Source organism: Chionomys nivalis, chromosome 23, assembly GCF_950005125.1.
Source record: "Chionomys nivalis chromosome 23, mChiNiv1.1, whole genome shotgun sequence".
NCBI lineage: Eukaryota > Metazoa > Chordata > Mammalia > Rodentia > Cricetidae > Chionomys > Chionomys nivalis.
This window is the reverse complement of record NC_080108.1, coordinates 13,122,619-13,142,305: the sequence shown is the minus strand read 5'-3', so window position 1 is coordinate 13,142,305 and position 19,687 is coordinate 13,122,619. Positions and strand designations below refer to the sequence as shown.

The following is a 19,687-nucleotide window of genomic DNA, read 5'->3' as shown; positions in this document are numbered from 1 at the left end:
CAGAGTGAGTTCTAGGACAGTCAGCGATACACTGTCTCCAAAACACCAAAAACATAAAACACCAAAAAGAGGCTTGTGTTAATTTGTTATAAGACATTAATTATAATATCTAGAACAATCTTGAAGAAAACAACTCAGGGGCTAGACAGCTCAGCAGCTAAGAGCATTGGCAACCCCCCAAAATCACCTGTAATTCTAGTTCCAGAGGATCTGGTGCCCTCTTCTGGCTTCCGCAGACACTGCAACTACACTCATGCAGCCAAAACACGTACACACTTTAAACTCTCTCTCTCTCTCTCTCTCTCTCTCTCTCTCTCTCTCTCTCTCTCTCTCTCTCTCTCTCTCACTCTTTAAAGGAGAACCCCAAAGGGATATAGCAATGGAAATGACCAGGTAAACGCTAGGATGCTGTGTACTAGCTGGTGTACTAGCACAGACGGCAGTAAGGACACAAATATCAAGTGTGAGGCCCAGCCCCGACTACAGAATAGGAAACCCTGAGAAATGAACAGCTCAACAGCTTCACAATATCAGGAATTTTCTTAAGTACAAATGAATTAGAAATGGTTTAAGCGTCCAATTGCAGGTAGGGATCATCAGAATGCCATTTACAACTTAGAGCAATGTTTTCTACAACAGATATTTTTGATTCAAACATAAAAAAGTTAAAACTAAAAGGATTGAAAAAAAAAAAAACACCATCCAGGCAGTGACAGAGGGAATAAGAGGGAATAGGTGTGATTCCCTGAACCAGATGAAACTTTTGCCATTTTAAAGAAAAATTGATAGGTTTGGTGGCACATACCTGTAATCCCAGAACTCAGGAGACGAGGCAGAAGGATCAGGAAATCAAGGCTATCTATCCTTGGTTCCGGAGCTGGTTCCAGGCCAGTACAGGCTACACAAGGCCCTATCTCAAGAAACTGACAGAAACTGAACTCCTCAAGTCAGCTCCACTTGAGACTTAGCAAACATGGATCTAATAGCGCTGTGTGTCAGGCACACTCCAGGACAGACCACATCTTACGCTCGCAATTCTCAAAAGATGAACTCGGTTCATACTGAGTGTGTTCTCTGACCAATACAGTAATGGAATTAGACAAGAGGAAAATCGGGACATAACACAAACATATGAAATAGCACACAGCTAACAGCTACACACTACATGTGTGAGTCCACAGCTAACAACTACACACTGCACGGGAGCGCACAGCTAACAACTACACACTGCACGGGAGCGCACAGCTAACAACTACACACTGCATGGGAGTCTACACAGCTAGCACATTTGACAATGAAAAGCTGGGTGTGGTAGTACACACCTGAGATCACGGCACTTAGGAGTGACCAGGAATTCAGGACCATCCTTGGATACACAGTTGGCTACCAGAGGCCCCGTCTCAAATAAAAACAAGTGAACTCATTCTCTTAAATCAGGACCAAGGCAAGGATGCCAGCTCTACCATCTGTCAGCACGGAGGATCTCTGAGTTTGAGGCCAGCCTAGTCTACAGAGTAGAGAGTAACTCTCAGGACAGCCAGGGCTACGAAAGAAACCCTGTCTCAAAAAATAACCAAGCCCGGCAAAAAAAAACAGGGGTGGGGAAAAATTAAGAATGAAAACAGATTTTGCCACATGTGGCAGAGCATGCTCTCGCCCTTGGAAGGCAGAGGCAAGAAGATTTCTGTGATTTTGAGGCCAGCCTGGTTACAAAACAAATTCCAGGATAGCCAGGGCTCTGTTACTCAGAGAAACCGCCTCAAAAAAAGAAAGGAAGAAAAAAAAAGAAAGGAAGAAAGAGAGAGAGAGAGAGAGAGAGAGAGAGAGAGAGAGAGAGAGAGAGAGAGAAAGAAAGAAAGAAAGAAAGAAAGAAAGAAAGAAAGAAAGAAAGAAAGAAAGAAAGAAAGAAAAGAGCTGGGCGGTGGTGGCGCACGCCTTTAATCCCAGCACTCCAGAGGCAGAGGCAGAGGCAGGCGGATCTCTGTGAGTTCGAGGCCAACCGGATCTACAAGAGTTCCAGGACAGGTTCCAAAGCTACAGAGAAACTCTGTCTCGAAAACCAAAACAAACAAAAACAAGAAAAGAGAGAGAGAAAGAAAGAAAAAGAGGCCCTACAGTCTTGCCTACAGTCCATTTTCTCTACTGAGACTCCCTCCTCTCTGATGACTCTCCCTTGTGTTGACATATTAGTCAGCACAGCGACCCCTTGTGGATTTTGACAGAAACACATCACTGCTAAAGTCAACCATTCCTTTCTTGTTCATCCCCAAGAGCACACATTAATATGAACATCAAGACATAAAATAGTCCAAGTCTTAAAAGTGCTGTAGTCATTTCAAATTCAAACACTTTAAAATTCAGTCTCTTTAAAAATTCAAAGTAGGGACTGGAGAGACAGCTCAGAGGTTAAGAGCACTGGCTGCTCTTCCAGAGGACCCAGGTTCAATTCCCAGAACCCACGTGGCAGCTCACAGCTGTCTGTTATCTCCAGTTCCAAGGGATCTGACATCCTCACACAGATATACATGCAGAAAAAAAATCCAAAGTCTCTTTAAAATTGTCAGCTATGGGCTCCTATAAAATCAAAAATAAATACTCCAAGAGGGAAGAACCAAGACACAGCCACAATCAAATCAAAACCAACCTCCAACTGTGTAAGTAGCTCAGTATCCAATGTCTGGGACCCACTCAACAATCTTCTGGGCTCCTCCAAAGGGGTGAGGTCACTTCTTTGGCTCCACTCCACTGCTGCTGCTGTTCTTGGTGGTGATCCCATGGTCCCCTGCAGCAAGTGGGCTGCACTTTCACCAACAGCCTCCTGGGTTCTCTTCAGGGACTGGGAAGCCAGCCCTCTCAACAGTTCCACGACTCAGCTGCTCTCCATGACCCCTTCATGCCTTCAAACCACTACCACCTGGTGAATATCAAGCTTGGCTGCTTCTGGAATAGTTTCTGCATGCTGACATCACAGATCCTTCCCACAAAAGGCCCGGTAGTCTTTGCTTCCGTTTGAGACTTCACAAGCCAGGCCTCCATCATCTCCGAACTCCTACATTAACAGCCTCTGAGCTCAACACTCCAAGGCTTTTCTAGCCCAAAGTTCCACAGTCCTTCCACAACCCTCCCCAAACAGTCGGGTCTGTCACAGCAAGGCCCCAGGATCCTGGTCCCGACTTCTCTTAGGTAGGGTACCTATCGCTGTGATGAGACACCATGGCCAAAGCATCTTGGGGAGGAAAGGGTTATTTGGCTCACACATTCACGTCACAGCTCACCATCAGTCAGGGCAGGAACCTGGAGACGAGCTCACAGAGGTCAGGGAAGGGTGCTGCTTCCTGACTTGCCCAGTCTTAGAGAACCCAGGAAGAACACCAGAACCTCCCGCCCAGGCATGGCACCACCCACCACGGGCTGGGCCCTCCCCCACCCATCACTAAGGAAAATGCCTACAGGCTTGCCTGCACCCAGACCTTATGGAGGAATTCTCAACTGAGGCCCTCAGCAGCTCTCAAGCCCTTGCGGGTAGGGGTGACATAGCAGATATTTATGACTCATAACATTATCAAAATTATTTAGTAGCAACAAAAGTAACTTTATGTTCGTGGGGGGGGTGTCACAACCTAAGGCTAAAGGGTCACAGCATTAGGAAGGTTGAGAACCACGGCTAGCTTGTGTCAAGTTGACATAAAACTAGTCAGGACAGTCCAGAATACCTTTAATGCCAGCTAGAGACTGCACACGTGTACCAAGTAGAAATGGGCCAGGTGTGACGGCACGCGCCTCTAACTCTAGCACCTGGGAGGCAGATAGGGTTCTGTGAGTTGCGGAGCAGCCAGGCAGGGCTACAAACGAAGACAGACCCTGTCAAAACATCCACCCACCTATCCCAGCATTAAGTATAGCAGAATATCTGAGGGATTCATAGTTCACCACATGAAGCTACTTTAAAGGCAAAATACGGCAGTGATAAGGGGGTAGATTCAACGTTTTTTTTGTTTTTGAAAGAAATATATGGGTGTTTTGCCTTCACATATCTATCCACCACCTGTGGAAGCCTCAGATCCCCTGAAGTGTAGTTAGATGGCTGTGAGCTGCAATATGGGTGTTAGATTTGTTAGGAACCATAAAACGTTTTTTGTTTTTTAAAAATCAAGATCAGGCTGCAGGTCATTTTATTAGTGGTGTGGGTGAGGGGGCAGCTTATTATGGTGGAAGTGGGCTGAGCAAGACAAGACCAGGCTGGCCTCATCTAACTGTCTCTCCCAAGTACTGGATCTCAATTATGGCTGATGAACTTGAGGTTGAAAGCCCTCCCCTTGTGGAAGGCTCTAGTAAAAGGAATTATCAAGAGATGCCAAATGTTAATGAGGGACAGGTTAGCTTCAAACACTCGAAAGCTACTGTTACCAAGGGCAAGAATTTTCACACTAAATTAATTCTAGGGCTCAAAGTAAAAATTAAAAACCTAAATTCTGTGCTAACAGCATCCCCTGTGGTATTCATGCAGGAAGTATCCTGCCCTACCAAATAACATCCACAAAACAGCAAAGTCATCTGCCACATCCCAGGCACGCTAGATCTCCCCAAATCCTAGGCTACGTTTGCTCGTACAGGCCCGTCCGTTACAGTTCAGTACCTGGCTGCGCTAGTGAGTCCTGAGAACTACTGACTCAGCCTCCTACCCGAACAGCAGCAAGGACAACAAAGGCAAAATTATTTTCAGATTTATTGAAAATGACAGAACAGACTCAAACGGCTCCACGCGGTGTTTTGAAATTCATCCCCACTGTAGGCTGAGTGACCTGCAGGTTGGAGAGACTGCCGAAGTCCTGCAACAAAACGAGACTCGCAGTGAGTGGTACAGGGGTAATCTGTGGTTAGCACCAGCCCCCTCCAAATTGCGGTGTGGACCAAAGTCAGCCAAGGGGCTTACCACCCCCAGGAGGGGCTGTTGAACACATAACACACTCAACTAAACACAGCTGTCTAGACTTTCATCCACACACCAAGCTTCAGCACACACTCCCTAGCCACTAGCAAAACACCAGTAAACCCAGGCCTGCCTTCCACACCCAAGGATTCAACATTGTCTAGCTAAAGCTTAACCGCCTGTAAACATTTTCTATCAGACTCTAAGGCAGCAAGCATACTACTGCTCAGGCCACACCATGGTAGGAGGGGTTTGGGGCGGTCCCTGTCAAGAGATATCCCAATCCACCCAAAATCAGAAAGGGAACCAGATGTACAAGGTACCAAGAGTGGAGAAGTTCTGGTCAGGCCTAGCCCCAAGCATACTCAGCACCCAGGAACCCAGCAGATCACAGCAAGCTTCAGCTGCCACACGGTTTCTTGAAAGCCAGGTGTGGGTATATGGGGAGAATATTTTGTTAGTGACCCAGACTGCGCAGAATCACTAACAGCAGTTGGGATCTAAAGCCCACGTTAGCATCACACTGTTATGAAAAAGGGCTAAGAGAAGCCACACCAAAGACACCTGTCAACTGTCTTAAGTGGTGCCTGACTATTCTCAAAATGAGACCAGAGATGAATCGAAGGGGTAGGAGGACAATTTAGGAGCCAGCCCCAGAACAAAGAAAATGCACAGGACTCAAGACAGTAATGTCCCGCAACCCTGAAATCAATACACACACAGAACAAGCAGCCACAAGTATTTTAAAGCCAGGCAACAGAAAGCCACGTTGTGGCCCTCAACTAGAAATGACAACACTCACCAGAAGCTTCAGCATCTCCTTGGTGTCAGGATCCACCTCAATGATCTCCTGATCCAGGGCTGAGACCTAGAAGGGAAAGAATCAAGTTCAAGTTATGAATGAGTTATTTTCCACTTCCTCTGCTCTCATTCAAGATCAGGCCTCGCTATCCGACCTTGGTGAACCTCAGGGATGTCTGCCAATGGCTCCCCAGTGCCGGGGTTAAAAGCAGGAGCCACCACAGCTTCTGTTAGGATGCCACAAGATGAACAAGATCACATCTGCCTTTTTTGGAAACAGGCTGTTCTGGAACCCAGAGATCCATCCGCCTTTGCCTTCCGTGGACTGGGATTTAAGGGGTGTACCTGGACTGCTTTATTCTTCTGCCAGAATTAGCTAGTGAGTGTCCAGAAAGCCTTAAGATCGAGTTCACAGTGAAGACGTATGTTCAGGGTGTTCGGGTCAGGAGACACGGTCACCAGGCTCCCATGTGGAAAAAGAGCTGACTTAACTTGGATGGGGCAGAAAGGCTAAGAGACACCTGCAGCCAGCAAACAAGTCAGGAGGCAGAGGCAGGAGGATCTCTATTAATTTGGGGTGATCCTGTTCTACACAATGAGACCCCGTATCAAAACACCTTAGGCTAGGACCTCTCACTGAGTTTTCATCGCAAAGGAGCCCCCCCCCCCGCACTCCCATGACCACTTGGACAGGAGCTAGAGGTTCAAAGACCCACGAAGTTTACCTCAGGAACGTAATTATCCCTCCTTTCTCGCTCTTCCTCCTGCAGTTTGATAGAGATACCCCTGACAGGGCCTCTCTGAATCCTCTTCATCAGATGCGTGACATAGCTACAAGCACACAAGCCAGGAGTTACAGTGACCACACCAGCTTCCCGCTGGCGCCCAGAGCACCTGGGTACAGAAGGCACTCGGTGTGCACATTAACAGCAGCCTCCCAAACGCACACAGCCACCCCTACACACTCCTGTCCCCTCTTCGTTTCTCACACCCCTTAAAGATTATCAGCGCCCCCGCCAGCACTGCCTCCTCCTGGTGCAGCATGGCCACAGTGGTGAGTTTCCATCACCGCGAACGCACAGCTCCGGCCCCGCTCCGGGCAGCCCGCGAGGAGGCGCCCACTCACCCGGCTATCTTGTTGCGGAGTTTCTTGCTGGGGATGATAGCGATCTCCTCGCACACGCGCTTGTTGGTGTGGAAGTCATTGCCCAGGCGCGTGTAGTACTTCTCGATGATGACCCGGGCCGCCTTCTTCACGGTCTTGGTGCGGACGCGGCCCTGCGGGTGGAGGGCAAAAGTCACCAACGAGCCCGCGCCTTCCGCGGGGTCGGCGAGCGCGGGGCTTTACGCGGAAGCGCGCCAGGCCGACGGTCACCGCGCGGGCCCGGCCGACCGCTTCCCGCTGCGGGCTGGGAGCCGCGACCGGCGGAGGATGGACGCGGATTGGAAAGGACAGAGGCCGAGGAGCCAAACACCTACCATGTTGACGGGTCCCGGTAAAAGAGGAAACAGGAAGCACAAGCGAGACCTATAAAGCGCAGGCCAGAGAGCCGCTTCCGCCCGGCTGGGGCGGCGCGCAGCGCGCGGACGTACCGCAGCGCCCCCGGGAGGGCTGGAGTGGCGGTGCCTGGCGGCGGGCGGAGCGAGTGTCTGCGCGTGCGCACGCAGGTAGCCGGGCCACCTGAGTTTCCGCTCCGTTCCGGGCTTGGTAGCTTCTCTTCCACTCTAGCTTAGTCTAGGGGAGGCTCCGAGGCATGGAAACCCGGCAGACAGGAAGCGCGCGCCCTGGAAAGTGATGTAGTAGAGGCAGCCCTTCCTGACTTCCACCTGTGTGACTCAGGTTAGCCCGATTGGAGACTCCTCTCACTTACTGCAAACTCGCTTCACCAGGGGGCTTTTCTTCACACCCCAGCACAGTATTGCATTGGAGTTGCTCATAAACGTATTGCATTGCCATGTCATGTGACTTTTTTTTTTCTTCAGGGAATGAGCTAAACAGGAAGGCTAACTTCCAATGCTTAAAACAGTGGCCGGTTAACAGAAAGCTCTCAAACGTTTTTGTTTTGTTTTTTTTCTGAGACAAGGTTTCTCTGTGAAAGTCTTGGCTGGCCTTGAACTCAGAGGTTCGCCTGCCTCTGCCTCTCAAGTGGTGGGATTAAAGGCGTGCGCCGCCACCGCAGGACACTCTCAAACATTTTTGTGAACAAATTCAGATCCTCAGTTCGCTCTACTGCTCCCAACCAGTTAAGACACTATCTCCAAGCGCAATTCATGTTTGCAAAGTTCCTTTTACTCCTCTTACTTCTACAATAGGAACTGAACCTATACCTAAGAATCCAAAATTCAACTTCTTCTGGTTGTTCTGCCATACCCAAAGAAGGCTTTTAAGTCACTGCCCACTGTCCTCATGAGCCTAGGAAGGGCCGTTCCTCTGTTTCTTGGGACGATGGGGCCTAGACTCAAACATGAGACTGTGCCAGCCACGTAGGATGTATTCAGGGGACCACCGCTGTGCCTCAACCTTCAACTCATCTACATCACTCTGGTCAGATGGTGAAGCGCAAGAAACCCTTACCTCAAAGTAGCTCGCGGAGAGAGGAAAGAGAGATGCCATTATCTAAGAAACAGGAAGAGACTAAAGAGATGAAGGGGTTAATGTGCTCTCAGTGTTGCACAAGCTTACTTTTACCGGTGAAATGCTAAAGAAGTGGCTGCCAGGCTTCAGATGGATTCTAGACCCTACAGTAAAGAAATCCTGATCAGTAGGGAGTTTCTGTACCTTACAGGGGGGATGCTTTAGTACATGGGAGTCCCTCAACCTCAGACTAGAGTTTCCCAAAGCAGTTCAGCAGACTGGTTCACAACTTCTTTACCTGAAAACCATCATCACCCTGTCATAACAAAAACTCTAGTGTAAGGGCTGGCAAGAAAATCCCAAGTGCTGCTGGGAATAGTGGGGTACACCTTTAATCCCATCCCTTAGGATACCTGCTTCACCGGCAGACTTTTGTTGAGTTTGACGCTAGGCTGGATTACAGAAGGAGTTCCAACACAAGGACACAAAGACCCTGATCCAAAAAAGCAAAATAGCATCCACCCAGAAAGGACTGACAGCAGCACACGTGAGTCTCAGAGAAGAAACATGCCAGAACTCACAGGAGAGCAGGGTACAAGTGGCTCTGACACCTTGGTAGTTGTGCCTGTGGGCATTCTTCTTGATGGCCAAGGAACTGAAACAAGGACTGTTGTTTCGGACTGTAATCACCCAGCTACTGGACAGATCTCTCCAAAGTTGGCTGACCAGGATGTAACAAGTGCCACATATGGGTAGTTTTCACACACTCATACTATTACCCTGAGCCGCAATCTTATTGCAGAAAATCCAAGAAAAGAGGACTCTTCTCTGGAATCTTACCTGCTTGCTATACACACCCCAGACACTGAGACAAAAACACAAATCTGCTGCAACGTGTTTATTATGTGCCAAAAAAAGTACACCACAGCTTACTCCACACATCTGTAGAGAGTGCAGTCTTGCCTGCATATACAACAATGAGGTAGAGACTTCACACACAGCTTCACAAAACCCACAGAGTAGCTGGGATATGAACAATGCAACATCAGCTCAGCAGGAGGGAGGGGATGACACTGGTTCTTTGGCACACAGCTTCCCTAAGAGGGGCAAGTAGTAGTTAAAAAGAAAAAGTCAAGTTTTCAAAATCCAGTAGCATTTTTGTGTCAACTCTGTTGATTCATACATTCTTCAAATAAAAGATGTAAGGAAGGGTACTTGCCCCTCTAAGAGAAAGGGCTCCTGTGAGCCTTCAACTGCCCCCACCAAAAAGCAGCCCTTTTTTTTTTTAATTTTTTAAGCTCAGTTACAAAAGAAAAAACCCTGTGACTGTGATTAAAAACTTCTACCAACCCTCCCCCCACGTAAGTGCAACGTAAGAAGGTGCGACAAACCATTTAAAACTATATACAGCAGCTGCTCAGACCTAATTTTCTTTCCCTCCGGTCCAGTTTTAAATAAAATAATTTTTCCCTTGGTTACAAATGCTTTGATTTGCAACTGTGACCAGCAGTCCCCCAGACACAAATTTGCTATAATGTTAAAAGCTGCCAGAAAAGAAAAAAAATCTATTGTTCCAAATGACTTAAAAACTGTTTTAAGGAGTGTAAAAAGGAACCAGTAAAAACCCTCGAGCGTAAACTATGAAATATGATTTGGTTTAAATGAAGAGCAAAGTCTCCTTGTTTGTTTACAGTAAAAAACACCAGCTGAACACTCGATTCATGCCGTTCAGGTGGGGGTTAAACAAATGGAAAGGCACTGTATGGCAACTGCGAGAATGAACCAATGAGACCTGCGCATCACCACCGTCAGTATTGCAAGGAATGTAAAAAGCGCTTTAATAAATAAACTGAGGTGTAGGCTTCTGTGTCAATACCTTCTGGACACACAGTTTGTTGTTGTTGTTTTTCTTTTCATTTGCAAAACGAGGAACTAGAATCTGGGAAAACTACATTTGCTTGAGGGTGAGCCTGAGGGTCCTTGCTCTGGCACACCCCTGAAAACAAAACCTCACAAAACTCATTGTGCATTAATTAGTGCAGAAACAAAGACAGATTTAGCAAGTACAAAGGTGACTACAATTTTCCCTTGTCTGCAGAAAGCTAGCTCCTTGGGCGCCAGTGCAGGGTACAGGCCTGATTTGCCAGCCTTGGGCAATACAGGCCACTGGGCAAGGTCAGCTTCTCTAGATGGAATCTCAGTTCTTCTGGTTCCTCATCAGGGGGCTGTGGTGGCGCAGACCTTCCATGCTGTGTCGCCAGTGCCAGCAGCTTCGGCAAAAATACTTGAAGCACACCTAGGTTAGGGAAACAGAGGTTAGCACTAGATAGAAAGGTTCTACTTCAAGAGGAGATGGAAGCCGCCTGGTTTCTGTGGGGATAGAAGAGGTATCCTGTTAGCCCTCTCATGGTAACAGCTCCAACTGACTAAAGAAAATGCTATCCTTTTTCATGTGTGCCCTTATGCAGACATTTTAGGCTTCTGGTGTGTAGACAGACCATGCAGCTTCCCAATTCCCCACCCTTCTCACCTACAGAGCAGATAAATATCATGGCTGCCAACATGAGAGAATGTTTGAAGAACTGGTTACAGATTAAAGTATAAGGAGACATGCCTTTCTCTTCTCAGTGAGAAGTGACTGGTTTTGCTAGCTGAATAACCTAAGCAAGTCATAACTTCCTACCAAGAATGTGAAACAGGATCCATTGTGAACGTGATTTAGAAAGATACTTGTTTTCAGGCTTACTTACTCTGAGCTCCCTTGAGAGCCTGTGTATCTACAGCCTTCGTGCAAACAACAGCATTACTGTAAGCCAACTAAACATGGATGAATTGCTAGTCTGAAAGGTTCCCAACATCCCAGAAAAGGTTTCTTTTCTTTTCTTTTTTTTTTTTTTTTTTTTGGTTTTTCGAGACAGGGTTCCTCTGTGGTTTTGGAGCCTGTCCTGGAACTAGCTCTTGTAGACCAGGCTGGTCTCGAACTCACAGAGATCCCCCTGCCTCTGCCTCCCGAGTGCTGGGATTAAAGGCGTGCGCCACCAACGCCCAGCCCCAGAAAAGGTTTCAAAATGTGGTTTGATGGTTGTGCCTACACAAGATCAACCCAAAGAACATTCCAGCACTAACAGGAAGAAGGCTCACAAGCCACTACTCCTAGCTGAGAGCTGCTGACAGCTTATAGCTTCTGGAAGAAAGAAAGTCAGTTTTCTTTAAGGGTTTATCCCTTAGTAGATGGACCACCAAGAGTATATTGAGTAGCACAGTGGGACTAGGCTTGTTACTTATTTAAAAAAAAAAAAAAAGAGGCTGGGCATGGTAGTGCAGGCCCTTGATTCTTCTAGAACTGGGGAAAGCAAGGGCAGGTCGATCTTTGAGTTTGAGGCCAGCCTGGTTTACATAGTTTACAGGTTGACCAGAAGTACAAGGTGAAGCCCTGTCTCAAAAAACAAACAAAACCAACCAGACCAAACAGCAACAGCATCAAAGTAAAACAAAAAGATAAGGCTGAGAGGGGCTAGATGGAAAGGAAGTAGGAGAAGTAGGGTTAAATGTGATCAAATATACTGTGTGCACGAAAACATATTTTAATGTGTTTTTTTAAAAAAAGGTCATTCAAAACAGCAACACAAACATCACTCAGCAGATTCTCATTTCAACAAAGCTGATGTGTATATACATTCAAAGTCAGAAAGCACTGACTGCCAAACACACCCAGGTCCATCCATGTTCCACTACCCAGCGACTCCCAATACCAAGTTTCCATGTACCTTTCCCCTCTGACAACTATGGTCAGAACCCAGATACAAACACCATAGTCGTCTAGAAGTTCAGAAATAAAGTAGGGAAAAATTCAGTACCAGCAAGGTGTGCCTATCCTTCTGGCATTGCAACACAATGTTGATTCACACTGGAGAACCACACAACCCAGATATAAAACTAAACCAATACTTCACAAGGTGGGGGGTAAAAATGTCCTAAAATTACATTTTTATGTTGGGCAGCATTCATAACTATCCTGAGGCAAATAGTATCAAAGACTGTAGCTGGACATGCTTGTCAGACTTAAAAAATGTATCAGTAGCGCTTGATACTATTCAATGCTTGCAGACTATTCAATGTCTACAGAACCACTATCTGGGTATAGTAACACATGACAATGATACCAAGGCTCTGGTAGGAGCAGTGGGAAAGGAGGAGGTTTGTTGCAAGCTCAAGGCTAGCTTAATTATATGAGTCCCAAGCCAGTCAGGACTACACAGTAAGACAATTTAAAAAAAAAAACAAAAAACAACAAAACACCAAAAAGCACCTACCATCACCACCAATGGCCATTTTGTACAGCAGTAGCCTAGGAAGGGAAAGGGAAAACCCAACAAGCACCCTGACACTCCCAGACTGAGAATCTGCAGTGCGCCTTCTTGACTACCGTCTCTATGCTTTCAGGCATTACGAGCCACATGAGAACTGATACTCGACATCATAAATATGCCTTAACACATTTTTTAACTGTGATAAAATTAGACATTTCTAGTGCCCAGGGAACTTACCTGATCACGACAGAAGAAAGGGCCAGGCTGTGAACCGCAGATAAGACACAGAGAATCTTCTAGATAGGGGTCAATTTGAACCTGAGGAATAGCAACATAGGGAGATAAAATGGCTCTGTGGGTCAGGTGAACTTTAAGAGCATGTTACTGGGTACACAGGTTGCAGTATGTCTGTCTGTTCTAATGGAGCCTAGACAGAATTGTGGGCCAGGGTCAAATATGGATCTTAGTGCATAGACTCATATTGTACAGAGACAGAACTGGTTGCTTCTAACATTTAACAACCACAAGGCTTTATTGCTTGCTCTTCTCAGCAACATGAACCCTGGCTCTCCATCAAGGGAAGTACTCAGAGGATTCAGGTAAAAGTTGATAAAGACATTCAATCTACTCAACTTCAGACAAATACCAAAACGAGAGAACTTCTCCCCACCCACACCCACTCAGGCAGCTGACAGTCTAGGTCCCTTTCTCCTGAGTCCCCAGAGACAAAGGCCCCCTCAACCCCTGCAGGTTAGCTCTGTAGTGGAGCGCATCATCTTACCCTTGGAACTATGCTGTTTTTGAAACTGACCCAAGTCTCTCTCGGTAAGGGCATAAGCAGACACTCACCTTCTTGGTAAACTTGGTGGTTTTGATCTCCACAAAAGCAGCGCTGACTGCTTTCAGGTAACTACGTTGGTTATTGAAAGTCACGCGACCAGACCCTAAGAAAACCCGGCACAAGCTTACACATTCTGTTCAAATTCTCTTAAACGCTCAAGAAACCCTATTTCTATACCAGTGCTGTCTGACATAAATATAAGTATTCATGTAATTCCTAATTTAGTGGTTGTCAAAGCAAAATCGAAAGTAGTGGAATTTTAATAATATATTTTATATATTCATGATTTTATTTTTTTCAGAAACATGGTTCCTCTGTGTTGCCCTGGCTGTCCTGGAATTCACTCGGTGGACCAGGCTGGCCTTGAACTCACAGAGATCCACCTGCCTCTGCCTCCTGAATGCTGGGACTAAAGGCGTGCACCACCACCGCACTGTGTTCCAGATATTTTAACACATGTACTCACCACCTTCTGGTGGTGGCTATCACATTAGACAGTAATGACATAAGACAAGTAAGAGGAAAGGGAAGGGGCTCCTCCTGTGCAGGTAGATTCACAGAAAAGGAGAAAGGGTTCAGGTGGAAACTATGCTGCAGACTAAATTTTCTAAGGGGTAGAAATAGCAATCAAACCTAGCCTGACCCAGAGGTACCTTAGAGAACTAGGAATGAGCAGACGAACTCCCCCTCCTGCCAAGTGTGGCCCCTCCCCTACAGCCTCTGTAGTCCTAGTTCTCCATCTGCATCACAGAACTGACAAGCACACAGTGCTTGTTCCTGATCAGATTCAGTGTGGGTGGATAGACCAGGCATCTGAGAAGGTGGGTTAAGTATATATGCCTTGATCAGAGAATTCAGGTCTGTTCCACTTTCAAACGCAATCACTGAGATTACTATACGAAGTCTGGAACTAACCTCCTTTCTCAGAAAGGATTAAAACTCAGTGGTCAGGACAAGACTACCTTAAAGTAGAACAGCTCAATAGTTGTAATAGTTGTCCCGGTTTTTGAGTTATCCAGAAAGCACCTTTGATCTGATCTTGTGTCTTACTCTAGACAACATCAAAGATGTAAAAACAACAAATTTTCCTTCCCTTTCTTCCCTCTTCTGTCCTGACAAGGTCTCACTGTGTGTGTAGCCCTGACTGTCCTGGAACTCACTCTGTAGACCAGGCTGGCTTTGAACTGAGATCTTCCCATCTCTGTCTCCCAAGGGCTGGGACAACAGGTATCTGCCACCATGTTTGGCAAGAATTTTTAATAAAGGAGCCTGGCAAGTTCTCGGTACAGTCTTTAAATGCAATACTTCTATACTTTGTCCTAAGCTGTTTGGCTGTGTACTGTGAGAATTTCAACAAACTCCTTTCTTCATTTTCACCAATATTATCATAGATCCTACTACACTCACTCTTTCCCCATGTGGGAACCAGGAGCAGAAGCAAGATGGACCAGTACTGGTAACTTCTGGAGGAAAAGATGATCTGCAAACCTGGGTCAGTTCTCTCTCCATTCTCAAGGGCAGGTATTATAGTCTTAATTTACTCCCAGGGGAACCAAGCCTTCCCACACAGAAGTAGGACACTCACCAATGGGGTACTTGTGCTTATCTGTGTCAATCCCAGCATACACCACTCCACCAAATAGGTCATTCAAGATGGCAGCCAGAGCCTCAGCATTGAGCATTCCGTGCAAGGCACCAACAAACACCGTCCTGCTGGGATCCAGTCTCTGAGATGGACTCCAGACAAAGTTGCTGTCAGCCAAGACCCAAGGGATTACCTGCACCTGAAAATCCCCCCCAAAGGTTTATCAGCTGGCAGCTTCAGAGAGTGTCCTGTATGGTAGGACACGTGCTCTCTATCATAGCTGCAGTTGCTGAGGCATGTGGGGTGAAAGGGCACTGTCACCCATCTGAAGCATACAGGCTTCCAGCAAGGCAACCTTATCCAATACAACTTGAGTTGAATTTCCTGTGTTCATAATGGTAAGAGAAAATACAACAGAACTTGCTCGTTCTGCAGTGTAAGCAAAAGTAGCAAACCCGCATTTCTATACTTCCAACTAAGGGCCACAGAAATGAACAGAGCATGAGTTCTCAAGAAAGTGAACAAGAGCCCTGTGAAAGGTAGAACTAAGAGAGAATTTAAAAGCTACAAGCGTTAAGAATAAAAAGGAGGAAATACTTATATCATTGAGATGGTTACTGGTCTAAACCTAGGTATTTAGAAGGCTTTGTGCCAGCCACAGCGGGAACATACTCTCTCCTCTCATCTTCTCTCTCCCACCTCACTGCCCCCCGACCCTGTGTGTATGTAAAGTCATGCACAAAGATCTGAGGTATTAAAAAATATCTCAGTATCACTGGGGAAAGTGTGACATCCTTTGTCCTCTGATTTCTTAACTCCCAGAATCAAACCTAGCAGGCAGAGGGCATTACAATGAAGCAGACTTACAAATGCCAGTAACTATTTTTGGAAAATTAGTTTGTGAAGATCTTTTAAAATGTTTTGAAGTAGGAAGAGAACTGAGGCTGACCCAAGGAGGTAAAAACAATTCAACGAAGACCTAAAGAAGGCTGGTGGTAATGGTCACAGGGACAGTAAAGATATTGTTCAATGGAAGTCTGTAGAGGTCAGACTTCTCAAGGGGGTAAGCAAGACCTAGACTTACAAGGCTTGAGGTTTGGAGAGCCTGGTAGAAGGTACCAGGAAAATCAACAGCTCTACAAATTCATGAAAAAGGCTACTTTTGCACACAGGGCAATATAGAGTTACAGGATATATCAAAAAATATAGGGTATACATAGGACAGGAGGCTAGACAGACGAATCTGTGTCTAAAAAGAGCAAAAATGTATAAATTATCTGAGATAGGAGAGATAGTAAGAGAGAGTCAAATACTGTACTGATAATAGTGGACAACAGTCGGGATATACAAAGAAAACAGTCACAGAAGTGAGAGAGCTGGGACAGCCTGGAGCTGGTGCATCAAAGAGAGACTCAATCTCTGCTAGGCGGTAAGAAATGGGTATCATCAGGGGCATGAGGCAGACCGACTGTCCTGTAGCTGTGACAGTCCCCTGTGTGAAAGCAAGGGATAAAGGAGGAAAGCACACATGAATTAATCTTAGACACGGTGAGCTCCAGCTTGCTGTCTGAGGGCCAATCAAATGAGGAGAGAAGGGAACCTGGGTCACTGTGGGAACCAGAGAATGACCAACTGTCAGACTGAACAACAAAAACACAGAACTTCTATAAAGCAAAGAACCAGATTAGTCAATGGATTATTTAAAAGTGCTGTGACCATCCTAAGGGGCTCTTTACCCTTTAAGATACAGATTAAAAAATAGACTGTCCTTTCTAACACAGTTGATTTAAGTTCATAGCAAACCACACTAACAAACATTTTCCACACACACTGTCCCACACAAGCCTCAACTAGCAGCATTCAGCACTAGAAGGTACATCTTTTCTGGCTGATAACCCTGCACTGACAATCACCACTGCCTCAAGACCACAGCTTACACTGGATTTTCCTCATGTTCGCTGTGAATTACTGGTCTGGAGGAAATGTGTGACAACTTTTACACACTGCAATGGTAGCTGCATGTCATCTCACAGCCCCCAAAATCCTCTGTGCTTTGCCCAGTCATGTCTGCTCCCCTGGAAAGCACTGATCTTTTTAACTAGAGGTATTTTCAACTTCCTGGGGAGCAATAAACTTCACAGTAGTTTAATGTCACAAAAGTGAAGTTCTTTGGAATCAGCCTAATAAAAACAGCACCACCCCAATTCTCGAACTCAAAACAAGTGGTTCTCACAACTCTATCCACTAGTACTAACTGGGGAGTCTGATTACTCCCCAAATGAGTTAGAGATTCCTAAACTCCACCTGAATGAGTCAGTAAGCCTGAGGTAAGAATCTGCAATGAGTTCCCCAATGTGAAATCAGTATGATGTTCAGGACACAGACTTATACCAAGAATGTATAAAAAAAACCAACATATTGATAATGTCATGTAATAAAGTCCCAAGAGGGAAGGGAAGTAGCCATGGCTGGACTTGCGCTAAAGAAGAATTTACTCACCCACTACATATTACAGGGTCAGAGGCACAGTATGAGAACCAGGAGAATGTATCTGTAGATTTTATCAGTTTCGTCCAAGTAGAGAAAGTTACTGCTTTCGGTTTTATCTCTACGTTGAGGTTTAGAATTTAAATGTAGCGTAGAGAGGCTGGAAAAGCTTGATCCACTGGTTCTAGGATTGTTTGTGCACATTTTACACACCTCCCCTTTACCTCCCTTTTAACAAGGCCCAACAGTTGGCTTTTTTAAAAAATGTAATTTATAAGATAGTGATGCATTTACCATGGACAAGAAAAGCAGACTTCCTGTCACAGCAAGAATAACGGTTAGGCTGGGCGGTGGTGGTGCACGCCTTTAATTCCAGCACTTGGGAGGCAGAGGCAGGCAGATCTCTGTGAGTTCGAGACCAGCCTGGTCTAAAAGAGCTAGTTCCAGGACAGACTCCAAAACCACAGAGAAACTCTGTCTCGAAAACCCAAAAAAAGAATAACAGTCACCCTGGTTCCAAGAAAACTAGTGCCATACCATGCCAATTATCCTGACACAGGAAGGCTATGTGGTGGTTTGAATGAGATATGTCCCCCAAAGTCTTGAGCATTTGAACTTGGTCCTCAGTAGGTGGTGCTGTTTGAGAAGTTTTTGATGCTATAGCCTTGCTATAAGAATTGGGTCACTGGGAGTGGGCTCTGGGATTAAAATCTTCTTGCCACTTCTAACTTGTTCTCACTGTTTTGTGCTTATGATGCAGGATATGAACTCTTAGCATTTGGTTCCTGCCATAATGAAGTGTTTTTTGTTTTTGTTTTTTCCCCGAGGCAGGGTTTCTCTGTGTATCCCTGGCTGTTCTAGAACTCACTTTGTAGACTGGGTTGGCCTTGAACTCAGAGATCAGCTTGCCTCAGCCTCCCTCATGCTGGGATTAAAGGTGTGTGCCACTGTGATGAACTCTTATCCTTCAGAACTCAGAAACCCAAATTATTCTTTTGTAAATTGTCTGATTGTAGTATTTTAATCACAATGACTGTTGTTAGTTTACATGAGAATAGCCTTCCTAGGCAACACATTTGAATGCTTGGTCCTTGGTGGGCCTATTTGGGAAGGATTAGGAGCTGTGGTTTTGTGGGAGGTGGTGTGTCACTAGAGGCAGACTCTGAGGTTTACAAATACTCATGCTATTTATTCCAAAAGCGCCCTCAGCCTCACACCTGAGGTTTAGAGATGTGAGCTTTCCACGGTTCCTGCTGCCAGGCCTTCACTCTACCATCATAAACTCCAACCCTCTGAAACTGTAAACCCAACTAAGACTGTTTTCTTTTTATAAGCTACCCTGGTCAGAGTGCTTTATCATAGCAATAGAAACAGAACTACTACAGCAAAAGTAACTAACATAGGACACTAAGCTAACTCACCTCTTTGCAGCGCATCCTTCGGCTGGACATCTTGAAATAATATTCACTCAGGCCATCTGGGCTCATCGGGTCATGAGAACAAGCCTGAAGCAAGGCCCGGACAGACTTCTCTAGTTCAAACACCAAATACACATACCCTACACCCAACAAAAGGAAAAGACACTTTACTACTCCTTGGGTGGCTATTTAATGTCCTCTATGGTGGCCGAAGAGCCATGGCTTTGGAGCAGGGAGTTTCTTCTAAGGGAGGAAGCCTCAAGCACAGGGCATTTTTTGGAGGGAGGTAGATGCTGGGGATTGAACCTATAGTCTGTGCATGCTAAGTAAGTCCTCTATTGCTGAACCAATCCTTCATCCCAAAGTACATTTTTGTTCTACTCCTGAAAAGGTTTGTCAAATGAAGTACTTACTATGTCTTATGCCCAGGCTAAGGGAAAGAGATGCATATCCTATTTCACTAAGGAAGGAACTGTCAGGCCAAAACAGTAGACCTCACCCATTACTACATAGCTTTCTACCCCAGAACACAGAGAATGCTCGGTTCAGCAAAGCCAAGAAGAGTAGCAGTTTGTCAGGGGATGAAGGTATTGCTTTAAAAGTCTAATTAAACCATTGGTTCAATTTTAATGAAGATGGAGCAGAGAGAAAATAGCACCTGCTCCTTTCTACAGGGCAGGATCTCATTTTAGACCAGTGAGGAATCAGATAGTTGGTCCTCATTCCTGACAACTCCAAAG

At 45.9% G+C, this 19,687-nt stretch overlaps 2 protein-coding genes across 12 annotated transcripts in view; both read right to left on the bottom strand.

The window, feature by feature from the left end:
• Nucleotides 1-4,707: 4,707 nt before the first annotated feature.
• Nucleotides 4,708-7,394, bottom strand: Rps17 (ribosomal protein S17). The gene is made up of 5 exons (XM_057756338.1): nucleotides 7,211-7,394; nucleotides 6,858-7,009; nucleotides 6,457-6,562; nucleotides 5,733-5,798; nucleotides 4,708-4,829 (listed from the first exon to the last, which is right to left on the bottom strand). The coding sequence occupies exons 1-5, from the start codon at nucleotides 7,211-7,213 to the stop codon at nucleotides 4,749-4,751; spliced, it is 408 nt and encodes a 135-aa protein (XP_057612321.1). The 5' UTR covers nucleotides 7,214-7,394; the 3' UTR covers nucleotides 4,708-4,748.
• Nucleotides 7,395-9,189: 1,795 nt separating this feature from the next.
• Cpeb1 (cytoplasmic polyadenylation element binding protein 1) overlaps nucleotides 9,190-19,687 on the bottom strand; it is an 88,515-nt gene continuing 78,017 nt past the window's right edge. For all 11 annotated transcript variants that reach the window (XM_057755943.1, XM_057755942.1, XM_057755940.1 and 8 more), the window contains 5 exons: nucleotides 18,951-19,087; nucleotides 15,043-15,241; nucleotides 13,466-13,560; nucleotides 12,854-12,934; nucleotides 9,190-10,602 (listed from right to left, as the gene is read on the bottom strand). In XM_057755943.1, coding sequence (XP_057611926.1) covers nucleotides 10,504-10,602; nucleotides 12,854-12,934; nucleotides 13,466-13,560; nucleotides 15,043-15,241; nucleotides 18,951-19,087 — 611 coding nt within the window. In that variant the 3' untranslated portion in view covers nucleotides 9,190-10,503. The remainder of the gene's footprint in view (nucleotides 10,603-12,853; nucleotides 12,935-13,465; nucleotides 13,561-15,042; nucleotides 15,242-18,950; nucleotides 19,088-19,687) is intronic.

Excerpts from the sequence above, each read along its gene's own strand:
- Rps17 (XM_057756338.1), bottom strand. Across the intron at positions 6,563-6,857 it reads CTCCGCAACAAGATAGCCGG|CTATGTCACGCATCTGATGA; the intron begins GTGAGTGGGCGC and ends GTGTGCTTGTAG. Across the intron at positions 5,799-6,456 it reads GGGATAATTACGTTCCTGAG|GTCTCAGCCCTGGATCAGGA; the intron begins GTAAACTTCGTG and ends TTTCCCTTCTAG.